We start from the raw sequence: 20,182 nt of genomic DNA on the forward strand, positions 1-20,182 counted from the left end.
TCAGTTGCCAGTATTCTGTCTTTTTTCTGAAGCCCTTAGTATCCCTGCTCCACAGAACATACTGATAAATAGATCAGATTCAATTTGAACTTTAGCTTTTGATAATCTTCCATTTAGACCAAACTAAAATAGAAAAAAAAATCATAAGAATTTGCTTGTGCTAATCACTACTACTGGCAATTCCCACAGGCAGCAATTTTAATGCAGTGCAACAGTCCAGGGAACACAGTTTAAATTTGTTCATGAGGAAAGCAGAATTTTCTTCCAAAACCCTAGTGTGCTGGAAGATGTTTTTCTTTTCTGCTGATGGCTCCTTAAGAAAATAAACAAACTTTATTGCATTAAGTTTATTTCTAAACCAAAATGGCATATTAAGCCAAAGAAAGGACAAGAACAATTGAAGCTCTGAAAAGACTTTCTTTTTGGCCTAGACCAATCATAATGATTTACTACCTCTTAGGTGTGAAAGAGAAAAACTGAAAGGTTCCAGCAAATTGCACTGAGCAGAAAGAAAGTGCTTGTTTTTAGGTTGAATATTAATCCATCCTGATGTGTTGTCAAATCTGTGAAGATGCTGAAAAGAATACCATAAAAAACCACTCATCTGATCTAAATTATTGTCAAAGGCTGTTCTATGAAGCAGAATTTTCTTCCTTGCTTCAAAGTTTCTAAAAAGAATGAGACATTTTATCTAATGAGCAGTTATTAAATGAAATATGCTATAGTGATACTAATGATTTAAAGAAACATCTTGAGATCAGTGCTCAAGCTTTAAAATGTTTCTACCATTTCCCCCTTACTGTAGATGGAATTTCAGTAGGAAGAGAGCTTGTAAACAGCTAATGTTTGATAGCTCAGTTCACCCAGCAGCCCTTAATGCCAGCTCCCTTTGAGTTTTTATGGATGCCCATAATCTCACTAAGATTTACACACACTTAAATGACATCATTATGGGAGAGAAGTAGCCTGCTACAGCATGAAAAGTGAATATTTGATGGCTAAATGCTCTACTAACAAACTGACTCGGTTCAATCCAACCCCAAAACTCTCCTAGGGCTGATGCTGTGTGCCCTGGAAAAGGAGACTTGCATGCATCATGGGGAAGCTACCTTTTCCCTTTCTGATAAAGGGAACAAAAGTCTCCGAAGTGTGCTTGTGATTGGCAGACTGAGCCTCTTTAACCACTTCTGCTTTCAGGCAGCACTTAGAAACTTACAATATACTGAATTGTCCCATTTTCACATTTCCTTAAGTACATATTTTGTTTTAAATACTATGAAGTACAACCACTATTTGTTCACGGCTTGTATTCAATTAGAAAACTGACGCAGGTCTATTAGTAAAGGATTAGAATCTATTTTTAAGACTAGCCCTTCCTCCATAAGGAATAAGAACACAATCAAGTTTCAGCATCAGGTCTGTTTATGTATAGATGTTTATTTTGTTGTGTTACTGTAAGACCATATTGTGGTTTATGTTATATAACATAGAGAATAGTTGCACTAAAATCCAAACATGTAAAAAAAATCTTTACTTACTGTGGCTTTAGAAACACTTGAAAAATGTCCAAACCTGAAACCACAGATGTGACTAAATATAACAGGATGGCCATGCTAAACAAAATAATTATAAGGAATCTTTTTAACTATCACAAGCTGTCCCTTTAAAAATTGTTGTAAAGCTTCAGTTTTGTCTTCTATTACAGAAGTGCTATAAAAAATTAATTCAAATTTGGGATTTCATTCCCTTTGAGTGAATTGAAAAATAGACAAGTCTTAACATTGTTCAGCTTTGCTTCAGTTCTTGGATATTATCTTTTTTCCTCTACCTTCACTGTTCAATAAAGTTGTATCTTTTGATATTGAATTCTCATTTTATTTCTTGTCCTCATTTTCCCTTTAGTCCTGGATGCCCTTGACTTTATCTTCAATTCCCTCCAATCACATTGTTTGCTGGGAGCAACACCTTTTATTCTGTTCATCTCACTGTGGACTGGAGTTAAAAGCTGACCTTCACACTGCAACCCTCCTTAGCTCACTGCCCTCATGACAAGAGACAACAAGGTCTCAGTAATATAAGTACTAAAAATATGAGAGAGAATTAGCAAACAAGACTCCAACAGTAAAAGTTATTCAGGTAACTGGAGCTGTCACCAAATCTCTAGTGCCTCTACCAAAAGCTTTACAATGCCTCCACACCCTATTTTATCTGATCTTTTTTAGCCTAAAAAACTTCAGGTTCTAATTCAAAGTAAAGCTCCATTCAGGCTGAAATCATTGGGAAATTCAGAAGCAAACTAGGAGATAGGAGTTTAAATGCCTGTGCAGGTGGTACAGCTAATGTGGACCACAATGATACTAATATGACTAAGAAAGACTTGAAGAAGTCATCTAATTCAATGTTCTGCCCCAGGACAAAATCAGTAACATTTCAACCTCCCCTAGATAAGTCTTTCAATCCTGTTTTGGATGACTGAGAAAATATGTGCCTTACCCTCAATAATCTAACACAGAAGCACAACAGGAAAAAAATGAAAGAAAACTCAGACTAACAAAGGTGGAAGAAGGTTAATCAAACCTACCACAGCATTCAGAAGAAAAAAAATACTGTGAAAAATGTGACTCAAGTCCTATTTTATATGTGCACATTATGCTGAATCACTTCAGCCCTGTAGAAGCTGAGGCCATGGGTATGAAATAAAAGCAGTTGGCTTTAGTTCTCATTTGAGCTATGTTGGAAAACTGAACTAGTGTGCCACACAGAAAGCAGTTACTAGTTCAACCTCCAGAAAAATATGAAACAATTTGAGGGTCTACATTACTGGATGTTTGAAATATTTTAAAAGGATTGTGTAAATTACTGTGTTTTTTCACTGACCAGATCCAAATTGAGCCCCATGTCAGGCAGCCAAGGCTGAAGTGTCTATTAAAGAAAAACTGAAACTACATATTGATCTTTCCATTTTAAGCAAGAAAAAAAAAAAAAAATCATTTTGCAGGAAGAAATCAAGATTAGAATAAAATCCACTGCTGTTGTCCCCACATCCCACTTCTTTATTCCCTTGTGAATGGTAAGGATGCATTGCCCAGTGGGAAGAAGCAGTAATAATCAAATAACAAAACCACTTTATTTTTATTGATACTTTAAATTCTATTAACTCTCATTTATCTAGAAGTTGTTTATCTGTTTTGTGCATTAGGCAAAGTCAGGACAGAGAAACACTAATCTAATTTACATATTTGGGGTTAGGCATTGAAACTACATGAGTGCACCTATTTGCTTCCAGGAGCAATGTGATACTGAAAACAGCACAGTTGCCTTTGTAGGGTGCATAATGTAAGATAAGAAAACTTCTGGCTTTAAACCTGGTTCTTGAAGGGTCAGTGTCTTTCTACCACAGCCCTGCAAACAAGAGCACCTCAGTTCCAGTAGACCAGCAGTTTCTGCCTTGGTGCTGGTAGTTATGGAGCTGGATTGGCTCCACTAGAAACCTTCAGAAGTTTCTGAGTCTCGTTTCCCTGTGTACATATCATTAGGGAGATATGGGGAGTTACATATACAAACAGAGAGCATGTGCAGTCCTTTCCCATTAATACAGTACTACTGTAGGGAAGCTGATCACTCAGTAACAACAATGAGAGTAATGCCTATAAGGCCCTTAGTCAAATGTCACTGATGAGGACTGGAAAGCTAACTGGTTACAAATAACTGAATGCCAAAAACTCTATGGAAGGGGCAAGTTCTCTAGGGTGACTGCCAGGAAATAATTAAAAGCATGTAAGAAACTGATGAAAGAAGAAATTTATTAAGAAGCACTTCTTATCAAGATTGCATATTAGACAGTGCTACAGTATCCTCAGGGAAATTCTTGAATTATTTAAAATTTTACTGAAACAGCGGTGGGGGATATCAGCTTATTACAGAATGAAATAAATGAGAGCAAACAGACCTTTCCCATTTATAATTGCTACAAAATTTGAAATCAATTCTTTTGTTTGCATCAGTTTAAAAAGAGGAAAAGAGAATTCTAGGATTCTGTAGTAACCCAAAAAGTCTTCTTAAAGACAGATGCTATTCACAAAGTTGTGCCATGACCAAGAGCACCAGAATAGCAAAGATGCAAATTCATTGACCCAGAAAAACTTCCACATTCAGTAAATTGTAGAATATTTTCTAAGTCACCAAAGAATAAGGATAATTGGAGCTTTATCCTCAGTTTACTGATGGGAAAAACTGAGTTGCAGAGTGGTAAAAGCATTACCCAAGATCACAGAGAAAGCCATCTCTAAACACAAAATTTGGGATTCATGAACTTCTGACTCCCAGTTCCATGAATGGCCTCTTTCATTTCTGACCATCCTTTCACACAGTTGCTCTACTTCAGAATGTAGCATTGGATTTTAATGATTTCATGCTTTCCAGTGCCTTTAGCGAGCAGGGAGAAGGTTGATGCGGATGCATAAACCCCTTCTGTCACCGCATGTCAGCATGTCAACCTGGAATTACAGCTGGCACTGCTCTTTCTGCAGGCAATGTGATCAGAAAAGCACAAAGTTGTTCAAGCCTGTGATCCCTCAGGACAGATGTTTGTTTGCTCAGTCTTACTGTGCACACATGTGTGTTTATGAGAAAGAGACAGAGACAGAAGGAGAGTTGAGGAGAGAGAGACAAGAAATAAAACATAAAAACTCTGTTTGACCAGGAGAACTGAAATAGAACTAACCCAGGAAAGAAATGTAAATATATTAATGTCTGGGAACTCACTGCACTGTGCTGTGCAGGAGGATTCTGTTTACTCTGTGTCTCCATATAAGAAATATTTCTCCATCCTTCTCTGCACCACATTAGACAGCTGCATTTGATGTACCATCAATTGTTTTGCTATGGCTGCAGCAATTGGTTGGATGGAGCTTGGAGCAATGTGGTCCAGTGGAGGATATCCCCACACATGGAAGGGGGTTTGGAACTAGATGATCTTAAAGGTCCCTTCTAACCCAAATCCAAAATATCTGAGGATTCAGTCAGGATACACATGCTGTGTGAACGTGGCATGGAATTGTTGCGAAGACCAAGCTATCAGGATATACCTATATCTCTTAGTATGTAATTACTATTCATGGAAAATGGCTAGTGCCAAAGAAATACAGGGAAAACCACATGGATTATATCTGTTTTGCATCACTGTGTCTCAGGCACTGGGACTCAAAGGCCTGTGGTAAGTATATGAATGCAACGCCAATACGTATGGATATTCCTCAGCCCAGGGTTCTTAAATCAGATACCAGGTGAGAACAACTAGGAAGAAAGATGCACCAGTGCCCTATGGATACTGTACCTTGGAATATTTTAAGTGCTGACATAGTGCAAATCTAGGACTGGGAAATCATAAAGTTCATCTCTTCATGAGTTTCAGTTTATGCCATACTACCATTGACAAAGGTTAATGAAACTTTTCCTACGTGTTCACTTTGTGTTGCAAGATTTATCTTGCAAAGAGCCCTAGTCAATAGAACTAAGCTAAAAGGAAAGAACTGAGATTTGAGAATCAATACCATCAATGGAAAAAGAATCAGAGAAATAGAGAAAAATTACAGATGCCACTAAACTACCTAGGTTTTGGGTTGTTATGGTTTAAATTTGGCTGAGCAATGGGGTCACAATGCAGCAGAGTAACTTCTCCAGCTGCAGAAGAAGTGGGACTATTTCCACACAATCACATCTTCCTGAATAAATTAATGAGGAGAAATAAAGGAACCAATTGTTTTCCAGCTGAGAAATACAAATGTAATTACTGCAGATATGATACAAACACATAGGGCTTATTTGACTTCATATTTCAGACCACAAACTAAATGCAAAAGTAGGGCAATTTTTTTAGGCGGACATCTTTCAGGGTGCAATTTTGTTGTTACCATGCTGGGTTACTGTAATTCTCTGGAGCATCAGACACTTGACAGGTCTCAGACTCAATAAGCTTGATTAGATGAACAATCAGGCTCTGGGAAGACTGAAGAGAATCCCAAATCCAGGACCATCGAAAAGAAGTGTCCTTTTGACCATTAAAGCAAATTTTTCTTCTAAAGTATTTGGTATTCATCTGTAGATTTGACATATTGGACATCTAGTCTGATTCAGGAAGACACAAGAGTGTTGCCACACTAATTCAGCTAACAGCTGAACCTATACATATAATACATATCTCTGGATTTTTGGACAGCAGTAAAAAAATGTTTCCTCAATCTATCAGTACTTTCTGGTAATATTTTTCTTTATCTAGGCTACAAACAAGTATTTTGGCTAAATTAAACTAGTATTGCCTCTGTGGCATGTATTTGCATGTTAGAACAATTTTTTATGTGATTGTTATGTAGCAGTAATAAAGACTGCTACGGAAGAATATTCTTCTCCCCTCTCACAGATCTCAAGGATTATCAGTGGAATATTGGATGGGAATTAGATGATCATGGCTACTTCCATGAAGATATATTTTGGTGTTTACTTCCTTCCTTGGGCAAATTCCTTCTTTCAACCATATTGCTGTTGAATCATATTGTGCTGCACCTTACACATCTCCATAAAGACCCATGCATTTCCCTCTTCCTTGATGCCAAGCTGACAAATTCCAGTGCTCGACAGACTGCTACCTGCATGGGCTTGAGGTACTTGGTGAAGTTAAAACTACAGCTCACTCAGACTCAGCATGTCACAAGAGCTCAGAACAGTTTCAAGAAACAAAACAGGAGCAATGGATACTTGAAGCCGCAATATAACCACTTTTGGTTTGTTTTCTGTCTTTTCTCTCTTCTGTCCTCAAAAACAGAATGTGGAATACAGAAAATCCCTACAACACTTCCATAAAACTCTTTGAGGATGGGGCAAATCAGAAATAAACCACAGCTTCATTTTTTCTGTGAGAAAGCAAAACACGAAGTACACAAAGTTAACCTCTAAGCATAGTGGCAACATTTATGTAACTTTTATATCACGTCAGATTCTCTTCCATCATCCAGTATGGAAACAAATACATTAACATGAGTGTTTTTGCACAAATTCCAAAGTATGTTTGTTTGTTAATGACTTCATGTATGGAGGTTTATATGTCAGTGGATACAGGGGAACAAAACTTGACTGTTCCTATCAGGTAGCCGTATTTATCAGTTTTCCAATCCTATAAATATATTATAGATGCTATGGCCCTGCAGTGACAAGCTACAATCAACTCCTGATTTCATCAACTTGTCATGCTTTAATCATCCCTCTTGGCAGATCTTTCAACATATGTCACAGTACTGCCTTCAAAATGTGCTTCTCCAATTCTGTTTTATTAACCCTGTCTTTTTATATGTTTTAGACTCATTATGAAATGCAGTAAATCTGTCAGAGGCACTTTATATGCTGTCTCCAATTCATGCTGATAGGAAGCATCTAAGAGCTCATTTAAGTCCTACAAAATGAGTACAATATGAAAAGTCAAAATCCACAAAAAATATGTGACAAGAACCATGTGAATGGTGATCACATTCAGCCTACAGGGCTAATCAAAAACCAGTTCTCTTGTTCCTTGCTCATTGCCACTCAGAAGGACATTTGGATAGAAAAATATTAAGACCACAGTGGAATCTGGTAGCACCAAGAAAAAATTCCTTTCAGCATGCAAATCAAGTAAGACATCTTATTTATGAGTCTAACTTGTCCAGCACGAGATCCATGTGCGTTTTCATGGAGCCAACTGGATTCAGCCAAACTTCTTACTGTTACCTTGGTTTCAGAAGTGAAAAGGAGATCATAACAGCCTCCAGCCTGAGGGAAGGAAGATATTGCTACAGGGGCACAAGAAGGCAGAAGTCAAAGTTTTTGCTGGGATTTGAAGGGAGGAAAGAAGAGGAAATGACGTGTCAAAATCATTCTGCAAGACACAGAGTGAATTTGAGGGAGGAGGACCCAGACTCTGGATCTCTGAAAGCACAGAGAACTAGTGATTTTGTCTAAGAAGGCTCCATTACATTTGTACATTTGTAAATCATTAAGTGGTACAATGAGCCACGTAGAGGTACTGCGCAGTACAAACTTAGACAGAAAGAACTTGTTGCAATGACTCAGACATCTCAGTTCTACTTTTGAGTATTTCTTGTTAATTTCAGAATCAGCATTAGACTTTGCATAACTGAGCTCACAAGATCTAATAATCACAACATTGCATATTATTTATATCAGCTCACATGTCAGTTGAAGAAAGGACATATAGTCTTTCCTAATTTCCCCAGTGATGCTACTATTAGACCATCTAAAACTTACCCTTTTTTTTCCTGTCTAACGCATTATAAATTAAATAAAGTTGGAAGAGATAATATCACATTGATAAAATTTAAAAAAAGACAAGCTTTCAGAAACAGAAGATGCAAAATATTACAGAAGGGGAAAAAATATAATGTAAATGATTAAAAAAAAAATAAAAACCTACCGAAAAGAACTTTTATATCCAGAAATAAGGCTGCTTTTTTCAACAGTATTGGGCTGACTCATAAAAACTATTAAACTTCAGTAATTCTGCCTTTTAAAGTGAAGACTAATACAGTTATCACACACTATTTCTCCACAGTTAAAGGCAGTCTTATTTCCTAGGTTGGACAGCAGGTAGCAAAAGAGAGCACAGAGAAATCATCTCAGTCCCCTGCTTCAGTCTTGGGAAATCTACTGTCTCCCCATGTTCAGCAATAAAGCCAGTGAGATGAACTCTACCATGCACAAAGAATCTGGATACAATCTTGTGAGACCTTCTGTTTCAAGGACAAGATAGGGATAATATATAAAAATCAGCAGTCACGGGTGGGAGTCCCTGTATGCTTTACATCAAACAAATCCTTGCTAAATTTTTTCCTTAACAACTGCAACAACGACTGCATTATCTGAGGAAATTCCTCATCATAACAAGCTCTTGTGTGTTTTGTGTAATTCCTTTACAAATAACCTTGAGCTTTCTGTATGTCCTCTTAATATCTCAGGAGAGGATCTCACTTTCTCCTCTTCTCTTCCTCTCCTGCCTGTCTCCCCCAGCCCCCCCCTCCTCAATTATCTCTTGCTGTCTTCTGGGTGGTTATGTTTAATCTCAGGATTAGGCAGAAGCCTGCAGTTTGCTTTGAACAGCTTATCAGCTTCCAAGAGACATTTGCAGGGAGAGAAAGACTCCAGTTTTGATAGCAGTAATTGTATTTAGCTTGTAAGATACAAGGCTATTTATCTCATGGCTGGGAAATCACAGAGGGAGAAAAAAGAAAATGTTGTTGATAAAAACTAAATAAAGGCAAAAAGAATGGAGAAGAGAAGAGAAGAGAAGAGAAGAGAAGAGAAGAGAAGAGAAGAGAAGAGAAGAGAAGAGAAGAGAAGAGAAGAGAAGAGAAGAGAAGAGAAGAGAAGAGAAGAGAAGAGAAGAGAAGAGAAGAGAAGAGTTCTGAGAGTCCCTTCAGTAGAAGGATGAGGTGGGAAATGGACTTAATTGAACAAAAAGATCATGCCAGTTGTGGAAGGAGACTGAAGATAACAAGGGAAATGTAATAAATGGCTTGAGCAGAGTAAGAAATGACCAGTTTCAAAGCAGACTATGAATTCTCATTCAATAGTCACAATTGTGTAAAACTCATGGAATTTTATTTGTAGAGATGGGTAGGACCATCAGGAATACAGAGAGCCCTAAGTAAGATAGCTGGATCTGTGGACAACCACATTTCTGGAAATGAAATCTGTTTTTTTGTTTTTCAGAGAAACTTACAATAGTGTCCATCATGGACTGTGGGGTGCCATGCAACACTTACTACTAAAACCAACTACAGGTTCCTCGCTTATAAAATGCCCTTTGCATTTCACGTTTATTCAGTCAGTATTCAGTCTGCTTTCACCAAAACAGCTTCATGCTTCATTTTTCTCACCTCCAAATTTCTTTAAAATCTCTGAGCTTAAGTTCTCCTACTGGATGACACCCTTTTTAAAGAATCCACAATAGGTTTGGGTGGGTATTTATGGAAAAAAAAAAAAAATTAGGAACTAAATATTTTGAATCTTCTTAGGCTGCAACCAGTATTCTAATCTGCTACAATCAAAAAAGCATGCAAACAGGGAAGAGTTAGCATCATCTCACTGAGAAATAATCAGCACTTTGCAAAAGTATCAAATGGGTAACAGCAATACAAAAATTGCCAGATTCCAATTATTCCAATACTTTTAATCATAGAATACTTTTCCTAAAGGAAGAATAAGATGGAACCAAGCTTTCCATCTTATCAAGACAAACACAAATACTTCCAGTTCTTTCCATGACCACAATTAATTCTCTGCAGTTAAGAAGATGAAAAATACATCTACTTTTTCTATGTTAAAGACAGGTACTGTATCAGCTGTCCCAACACGCATCTCAAAATCCTGAAATTTTCTCAAAGACAAGGGATCATAAAGTAAAAAAAAAAAAAAAAATTAGAAAAACTGACAGCCATGAAATTCTTTCTGTAGCCTTTGGTGCATCACCTTTCACTTAAATGCAAAGCTATAACCTCTGCCTGATGTTTTCTATTTCATTGTGAGCAGTAGTTTAGACTAGGCTGGCCAAAAGTCAAAGCATGTTCTTAAGGGCATTGCCCAAATGCCTCTTAAACACTCACGGGCATGAGGCCTGCTAACAATCTCTCTAGAAAAATGGTTCTGTTTGACCAGTTTGTCAGTAAAGTAATGCTTCCTAAGATCAGTTGTGAACCTCCTCTAGCACAGCTTTGAAACATTTCTACATGTCCCATCACTAAGTACCATGGAAAAATAGCTCAGCACCTGTCTCTGCTTCCACTCCTCAGAAAGCTGTAAAAAGCAGTATCACCCCTAGCCTGCTTTTCTCCAAACTCAAAAAGTCCTTAGCCACTCTCCACAGGACATGCCTTCCAGCCCTCTCACCAGCTTTGCTGCTGCCCTCTTGACATTTTCATGGATGTTCATATCCTTTTCAAATTGTGGGAAACTACCATGAGGTCTCACTGAGGTGAGACCACATAAACACTGAGTAGAGCAGAACATCCACTTCTTTTGTCTGGCTGGTTTTTATGCATCCCAGGATATGGTTTGCTGTTTTCACTGTCAGGGTCCACAGATGACTCACACTGAGCTGCTGCCCACCAGCACCCCACATCCCTTTCTGCAGGGCTGCTCTCCAGCCACTCCTCTCCCAATTCCTAATAATGACTTACAGGCGTTACTCTGGCCCAGGTGAGGAATCAAGAAGGTTTTCTTGCTTAATTTTACCCCATTAACCATAGCCCAATGCTCCAGCTAGAATCCTCTGCAAGGCCACTTGTCCCTTGAGGGGGTCAATAGCACATCCCCATTTAGTCTCATTAGCAAACTTCCTACATCCACTACCTTCCCTACATCCATGAGATAGGTGACCTTAGCTCAGAAGAATGGTGATATTGAACAGAACTGAACCCTGAGGCACAGCTCTGGTGACCACAGTTGCCAGGCAGATGTAGTCCCATCCACCACAGCCCTTTGAGCTTTGCTGTTCAGCCAGCTCCTAACCCAGGGTGCTGTGCACAGCTCATCCCACAGCTGGGCAACTTGTTTGGAATGCTGCTGTGAGGGATGGTACCAAATCCAGGGAAAACTACATCTACAATATTCCCTTCATCTGTGAGGCAGGTGATGTTACAAGAGAAAGACATCAAATTAGTTAAATGGAACATTCCCCTTGTGAACACATGTTTAGTGTGCTTTATGACTCCACTATTCTTTAAATGCCTTTCAATAGCATACAGTATGGTCTTCATAATTTTTCTGGGATCTGAGTTTAGACTAACAGGTCTGTAGCTACCTGTATCTTTTCGCACACCCTTCTTACAGACTGGAATAGCAATGGCTAGGTTCCAGTCAGCAAGGACCTCCCCAGACAGCAAGACTCTTGTTAGATAATTGAGAGGGGTCCTGCTGCTAGCATCCTTCAGCATTCCTTCAGTTAGGTAGAAAAATTATTGAAAGAAGCAAGTAAGAACTTAGCCAGTTTTCTCCCCTATCTCACATAAAGTGCGTGGCACAATCAAGTCACTTCAGATCTTTCAACCAAGCAAATGAAGAAATACATTTTAGTAAGGCCAGGTTGGTATCTTTCACATTTTATATAAGTAGGAGAATCTAAACCACTATCATTTTGACCCATTTCTAGAAAGCTTATTATTTTAGACAAAGACTTTGTCTCTCATAGACTAACAAAGGTGTAGTTCAAATTGTATTGCTTTCAAATGAAATTGGAAAAAAAATAAAAAAGATATGTCCAACAGTTCAGGAACATTCAATCCTGGAACTGGAACTACTCTGAAAGAAAATCCCAGCACAGATATCAGGGTCTCATAATCAAATTTTTGTTTTATAGGTATGCACTTATCTGGCCACACTACCTGCCAGAGCAGTCAGTTCTGCTGCCAAGAGCTAACTGTCCAGCTTTTCCAGAAATACAACTTCCTCCCAGAAATGTACTTCTGAGACTGAATGAAGTAGGGGCATAGAGGATGAAATACTTTTTTGCTTTTATCCATAGCAAAAACCTGCAGAATAACGTAATTTGAAAAGGCAAAGACTACTACAAGAACATTGAGAGATAACTTGAGAATTATAAAGGGGAAGAATATAAAATATGTATTGTATGGATGAAATAATGCATCCTGATAATAATCTGTTTGTTTAATACTGTATTATTTCTTGTTTCTAAAATGCATTAAAGAATTCAGACTACACTTGTCTTGCTAGATCATGCATTTCTTTAAATGAAACTCCTTCCTACCTCTTGCCTTCTTCCCTTTAATCTTCTCCTTTAAAATATAACTTCAAAAAGATTTTATTCTTTTGTCATGGATAGACTTACTTTACAGCTTCTCTTCACCTAATTTTGCTTTTTTTTTTCCTACTGCAGAAAATTTAGTTGGTGTCTGAATGAATGAACAGGAATATCAGGCTTGTTTTGACATACACTATATATCCAGCATCACACAAAGTATTTCTTTGGAAGGAAAGACAGCGAACCGAGTAAAAAACCCAATCCTGCCTAAGAACTTGTGAAAACTTAGAGACTGAGGTATCCCAGTTCGTGTAAAGTGTAAAGACAGAATATTTATTTCTAACTGTTCTGGAAATTCCTGCAAACTCTCTCAAATTTGATGGGTTTCATTTTAATCAAAACAAAAACATGTCAAATACTCCCTCCTCCTGAAGTCTGGGTCCAAAATTACTACAATTTCATCATTAAAATATTTATTTAGATATAGAGAAAGCTCTCCCCAGGAAATAACAATGACCAAGCACAACCTGTTTTCTGTGATGTACACAAAAGGATGAAAGCATGTTAGACAACAGAAGGGAGGCAGCTGTAGAAAACTGTACTTTAGACTAAAAAAATTTTATACCCTGACTGAGAAAAATCCAATCACATTTTGATAACCAACTTAATGAATCAAGCATGAAGAAATTGGCTACCAGTACAGCCTATGGAAAAAGCCTATCTCCTTACTGTGTTCTTGAGAGAGAGGAGAAAGGGCAAAACTATTGCAAAACTATTGCAAATAAATCACAAACAGCTCAATGGTTTTGGCTGAACCACAACAGCTGAATTACAGATAGCAGCCTCTGTACTAAGGCTACTTTTTTGATATCTCCAATTTCTCAGATACCTATACTGGGCCACTGTTTTGTCTTACTGCCCAGTAACAGAAACTCTGGCACTTTGAAATGGTACTAAAGATGAGAGATCATCCCTGGTAATTTGGATTATTTCGGTCACAAAGACAATTTAACTCCAAGTTAATTCCCTCCTTTACCATTTTTCTCTAACCCTTTTCCTTCAAGAATGTGAAAAGCTCATGTTGCAGGTGGCTGGAATGCAATTGGATGCTATAAAACCCAAAATGTCAGTGCCTGAGTTGTAAGTTTGTTGTCATTCTATTTTCCTTGTCTTTTATTTGAAGTTGTAAAAATACAGCTTTGGAGCCTTTTGGTCCCATTGGGCTAGTTTCAGTTAATTTCAATTTAACTAAAGACTGTTTTTTAAGGAAAGCCAATATTCTCTCACTTTGCTCATTTAATGAATATCCAACTTTTATTTGTACTTTTCATTGAGCAAGTAATTATGAGTCTAATGTATAATCCTTCCACAAGTAATAAAACTCAGAGAGGAGCATGGAAATGCCATTCAGAATGCAGCCCTGACTGAAGATTGCACCATGTGTGATGACAAAGAGGATACATTGGATAGTTTATAAAATTTTTTAACATTAGGCTGTAGCCCTGTGTGGAAACCCAAATACATGTGAAATTGCTCATTTTACAGTAAATGCAGTGTGCCCAAGCAAGCATAGTCTACAAATACAATGTTTTTTAAACACTACAAATAACTGTGCTTCCAGAATTGACACGATCCTATGCAAAACATAGGAGATTATTTAGCTACTATCACTCAAGTTTTATATGAATTTAAATTTTCAGCAGGTTCCAGTTGAAACACACTGGATTAGCCTGGGTCCATTCAACCACAAAACCTTTACAGAGCTGAATCTCTGCTGAACACAGGTTTGGTCTTGAAGTCAGATCAAAAAACAATAGTGCAAGTTTGATTTGTGAAAGACAACAAGTAATTAATTTCAAAAACTCCTGTTCAGCCTTTTTTTTTTTTTTTTTTTAACTATTGGTTGCCCAGAAAATGGGACTAATAAGTATTTGTTTTCTGTAATTATTGGTTCATGGAATCTTTTCTGAATCTTAGGTATTCATAATGCCCCTCTATGATATAGATATTCTGGTATTTAAGATGAATTGACATCAAGCCACAGTCCTTTCCTCTGGGAAGGCTGGAACATTGCCCTCCTCCCTTGGGTTTGTTTTTTGTGTGTTTGTTTTTTTGTTGGTTTGCTTGGGTTTTTTCCCCACAGCAATGCAATATCTTAAGGTTTTTGATTTTTGACCTTTCTTTCTTTAATTTGGCTAAAATATTGGCTTGAAAGAAGTAGCAAACAAGTAAGGGAGAAACCTGCACACATGAAGTATAGTCCCATAAGCCTTATTTTCACAGGGACAAGCTGAAAAATCCATCATCTACAAACAGACAAACAATTGAAATATATGCACAGAAAGGAAAAGGTGTCTGGAAGATAAAGGTGTCCTTTTTTCTTAGGGTACAACTGCATACACTCAATACTAGCACAGAACATGAGATTAATGCTGATTCCATAAAACCATACATCTTCTAATGAAAACACAGAAATATCTTTAGCCAAGGCAGAAGCCCAGGGTACTGAGGTAGTCTCTGAGTGTGATTTATTTTCCCTTTTAAAAATAAATATCTCTAAAGAATTGAGCTGAATATTTTGTTTCTTTACACCAGAGACATACTACAGCAAGCAATATAAGAAAAAATTTATTCATAGGGTTTGTAGTGACTGTAATTGGCTGCCAACTGGATTGGAGGTATTTTACAAAGTAATTGATGAAAGGAGCTGAAGAAAGATACTCAGCTGGACCTTTCCTAGCTCACTTTCCTCTCAAACCAATGGATGGCAGAGCTAGAATCTAACACAGCATAGCTGTCGTGGCATTCTTCAAAAAGAATTTTTTCACAGAAATAAGGTTAATAATTGAAATGTATCCTTTTCCATATACCTCACAAAACACTGACAGAGGGACATATGTTGTAGAGAACAATACAGCATAGATGACTCACATTTAAAAATTCTCCTGTGTACTTTCTGAGGGAGTAGAAGAGATGAAGTCATCCCCTTGGAGTAATTTATTAGCATAATGTCACATAAATTAGTATATAACCTCAAGTTAGGATATTCCCCATAATTTAAGTTTCTTTTGAACAATTCCTACACAACTAGCAAGAAGTATTCCTTCTGTGCTGAGTTACTACTGTACAACCTAGAAATAAAGAACTGAATGTTTCTTAGAGGCAATATTGAAAGATGATCATGCCTTGATCTTAGGTAGCATATGAATAAGAGGAACGTGGTTAACACTAGAGTTCTTTCCTTGTGTTCATTCTTCCTTTTATAACTATATACATCATCACACCTCAGCTATCTAATGCACTGTCAGCACCACACAGCAATCTGTTTTTCACTTGGAGTAAGTTTGATCTTTTAGCATGGTGACAAAAAGTATCACGAAGTTGTGATTTGCCAGTGGTGGGATAAAACATGTGACACTGTATCAAGAGCCAGTTATTCACTATTTCTGGTGGATTTAGAGCAATAATTTTCAAAGATACTGAATTTTTCCCTGGCATTTTTACAGAAAGTAAATTTTTACAGAGCATAAGGTCTGCTCAAATACTTGCTTAATCTTCCACGCTCCTTACATTTCAACTCTATGTTTATACTGACAGTATCTGGGGTGTGGCTAGAGTCACCACTCCTTTTCATAAAGTCTGCTCAAAACTTTTCTACCCAAAATATTTATAAAATATCACAAGTAGCAAAACCAAGTTTGTCACTGAACAGCTTTGTAACTCTGTGTAGAACCAGGATTCACTTAGAGACCTCTGAAATAACATGATCTATGTGCATCATACCACACAGCTGGTATGCTTATTCTTCCAGTTTAGAGGACCATTAGTTTGTTTTCCAAGAGACAGAATAAACATTGCCAGGCTCATAAATTTATCGTCAAGATGAAGCAAAAAAGATTTATAGAGCAACCAGTTGTTATTAAACATTAGTTTATAGATATAGATACACTGAGAGCGAAAAAGAAAAAGAAAAATACACGCACCTGTGGGGTAGTGTTCATTCACTGGCCAGCTGTCAACCTGAAGTGTTGCATTCCCACCATTCCTGGTAAAGCGTACTACATGGTATTTGCCATCATTTACAGGTGTGCTTTCCTCTTTAATAGAGATGTCCACTGTGCCAATATTGAAGACTACACCAATCTTGCCTTGCTCCTAAAAGAAGAAAAGAAACAAATGTTTTTAAATTGCTGCCACTTAGTCTCGGCCTCTAAGTCTCTAGTGGGTTATTCTGCCAGTAGATGGCACTGAAGAATACACAGAATGTCATTTTGAGCTTTGTCAGAACACATTTCATTGGTTCTGCTTCAATGCAAACACTTTCTTTCACACTGCTTTTTACAGCATTCACCTGAAGACAGTGACTCATTTGTTCCCGTAAAACATCACAGAAGACAGGTGAGAAACCAGGCAACAAAAATCAGGAGGTATGGATAAAGAATTATTTGAGCAACACCTCTACTGATTATTACTAGTCACTTGTTATATAAAACACAGCCACAGACAGGCTGTTATCTCAACACCTTTTTTGTTCTGTTATTCTTCTTGGGAAACAAACAGTCCTCACCCCTCCAAAATAATTGCGGGATCCAGCAGGAAAAATGCAATTAGAAGATGAATGGAACTCAAAGGGAGCAGAAATGCCATTAGCCGACTTTGAAAACCAGAGGGAAGCTACCTAAAATACAGGAGCAGCCCATCTTATTTTCTCCGTCACACACCAAGCAGTGCCTTACCAATAAAGCAGTGTTCTCCCAAACTTTCCACCAGTCACTGACTGAAAGGGAAGAGCAGGCAAAGCCTGTTGTAGTAGCCTCAACACCTCCTTCTGCAGCTCCCCCTGGTGGTCCCAAGTAATGACCATATTTAATGAGTTCAGGTTGTAAAATACACACCCAGAGTATACCTAGATTAAATACGTACATTTAATACTACTGATTTAAACAGCAGCAGAAATTGTCATCGCTGTACAATTAACAGGAAAGCATCTTCAAACACTCAGTAAGGAGAGGCACAGTATGCTGCTGTCAATTATTATGAAGGCATATTATGTTCACTGCACAGATCCAAAACTGGTACAGACAGGCAGAACTAAAATGTATCATATAGGAAGCTAATACATTTTTTAGCTATCCATACCATAAAATTGAAACAACAACAGAGAGCGGACGGCCATCTTCTATGCAAATGTATTTTCCTTGAAAAAAAACCTGAAGCATAATAAAGGGTCACGGGACAATTCTGCTCCATTTACTACCTTACATATCTGCTTAGACCACATCCTTCAGGGCTGTTACCCTAACTTTACTACATTCACATTAGCAAATCTTAGTGATAAGAAAGAAACCTCTCCTCTTGTATTTGGCAGCCACCTTGGATTCCTCACCTGGATTTAACCCTGTCTTCTGGTAGCAAAAATCTTTTTCTGAAAATTTCACCACGTTTCAGTTTCTCAGGTCTTTGTGATTCCTGGTCCATCTTACATTTCAAAGCTTACTCATACCAAAGTACTCATTACAATTTCCTTGTATCTTCAATATTTTTGTTTGTTTGTTTGTTTACATTTTCTTCCTAACACCAAATTTCCTGGTGTCAGACTACAACATTGTTTTAGGAAAGGAAAACTAACAGTCCTGTAGCTGAAGAGGGCATGAACAGTGGTTCAACTAGCTGAAGTTTAGCACTGAAACAGTAAGCATCTTGATTGTTCTCTCATTACAACACTAAATTTTCAACTGTGCTAAATGTATGCTGGATAGAAAGCTCCATGTACATTCATACTGTTATTCTTTGAAGGGACTTTTATTCAATATATCAATATCACCTTTCCCTTTTAACTGGAACATGAGGTAAGTGGATTGCTGCTCCCAGCAGATGCATGAAATCAGATGCCATTTGGAAACAATGTTTCTTCTCTTATGCTAGCCCAAAAATAAATGAAGTTTAGTTAACAAAGATTTATTTCAGATAAAAGCATTGCTGACAAAGCTTCACTACTTTTTTAATATATGAAGTAAGTGATCTCCCAAAACTGTTTTAGTGAATTTTTTGCTAGCAATCATTTATCTTTACCGGCACAGCAATTACCAAAGAACACATGATTATTTTTTTCCTCAAAGACTCAAATAATATATAGTGTCCAGGTAACCAGACTACTGATAACTGTGTTTTTGCAAGACATTGCCTTACAATTAACCTCCTGATCGACTTCTCATATTACTTTTTAATTGCCATCAATATATCAAGCTTCTTTGGCAAACTGTGGCTGCTCTAAGAGTCCACCTTGGTGAAGATGCAGCATGAGCAGGTAAGATGAAGAGCTGCACCTTTTCTAATGGAACAGATCACCACCACCACAGAAGAGGAAGGGATTAAAAGGTATTCAGTGTATGCAGTGAAATACAGTGTACAGTGTATTCAGTGAAACCTGCATACCTTCAAGCCTACAGGCTTAACGAGGCAAAGGTAAAAACTTGCAGATGGGGAAAAGGATGGTGGGAAGTTCAATTAATCTCTGCAGAATGAGAAAATGTTTCTGACTTCTCCTCAGAGGGAAAGGAGATAGCACCTTTCACCATTTCCTTTCCCAGGGCTTGAAGGAAAAGACCTATTTAGAGGGCTAGTGATAAGAGGGCAAACTGGAAAAGAGATAAGATTCTGGAAGCAGAGGACTGCAAAATGCAAGTGGCCTTTAGTCTGATGGAGAGAAGAGGGAAATGAGCAAACTGGTGACTTCCCCATCCCAAGAGGCATCCCCTCCCAGAGCCAGAGAAGACAGCTCTTCTAAAAGCAGTGTAACATTTTTGTTGCAACTAAGAAGCGCAAACATTTGTGTAAAAGAAAAAAAAAAAGCAAAGGTTCTTATGGACAGCCTATTCCAGTTCTCTTCAGACCACTCTTGGGCAGAGCTCCCTGTGACTCTTGAACTCGAGTTTTACAGAATCACAACTTCTGAGATTCTTATTTGGACTGAGTAGGAACTTGTCATGAAAATGGTTTTGTTCCAATTATCAGAATAAAACACAACATCATATGTCAAAGGTAGGGCTACTGAAGCCAAATTGCACACACAGATCCCAAGATACTGTTTATTTATGATATTTTATATCTCCAGGGCACCAGACACTATGAAAAAATTAGCAATTAGTTTATGCATTCCTAGCAGAAAAAAAAAAAAAGAAAAAAAAGCAAAGCACAGAGAAAATCCTACAGCAAAGAAGAGTGACCAGAGACTCAAGGGGAAAATCCACAATTTATTTTCAACATCTCCTCAATTCCAGTTTCTTACGCTACAGCACTTCATTAAAAACAGCTTTTACCAAGACCTATTTTCCTTCTAAATCTGAAAGACAAGCTTTACCATGATGGTTTAACACTTCA

General features: G+C 37.6%; 1 protein-coding gene across 32 annotated transcripts in view; it reads right to left on the bottom strand.

The window, feature by feature from the left end:
• The window catches only part of NRXN3 (neurexin 3), a 967,067-nt gene that overhangs the window by 117,668 nt on the left and 829,217 nt on the right, over nt 1–20,182 (bottom strand). For all 32 annotated transcript variants that reach the window (XM_033061705.1, XM_033061719.1, XM_033061707.1 and 29 more), the window contains one exon: nt 16,786–16,957. In XM_033061705.1, coding sequence (XP_032917596.1) covers nt 16,786–16,957 — 172 coding nt within the window. The remainder of the gene's footprint in view (nt 1–16,785; nt 16,958–20,182) is intronic.

This window comes from Catharus ustulatus, chromosome 6 (genome assembly GCF_009819885.2).
Source record: "Catharus ustulatus isolate bCatUst1 chromosome 6, bCatUst1.pri.v2, whole genome shotgun sequence".
Classification (NCBI taxonomy): domain Eukaryota; kingdom Metazoa; phylum Chordata; class Aves; order Passeriformes; family Turdidae; genus Catharus; species Catharus ustulatus.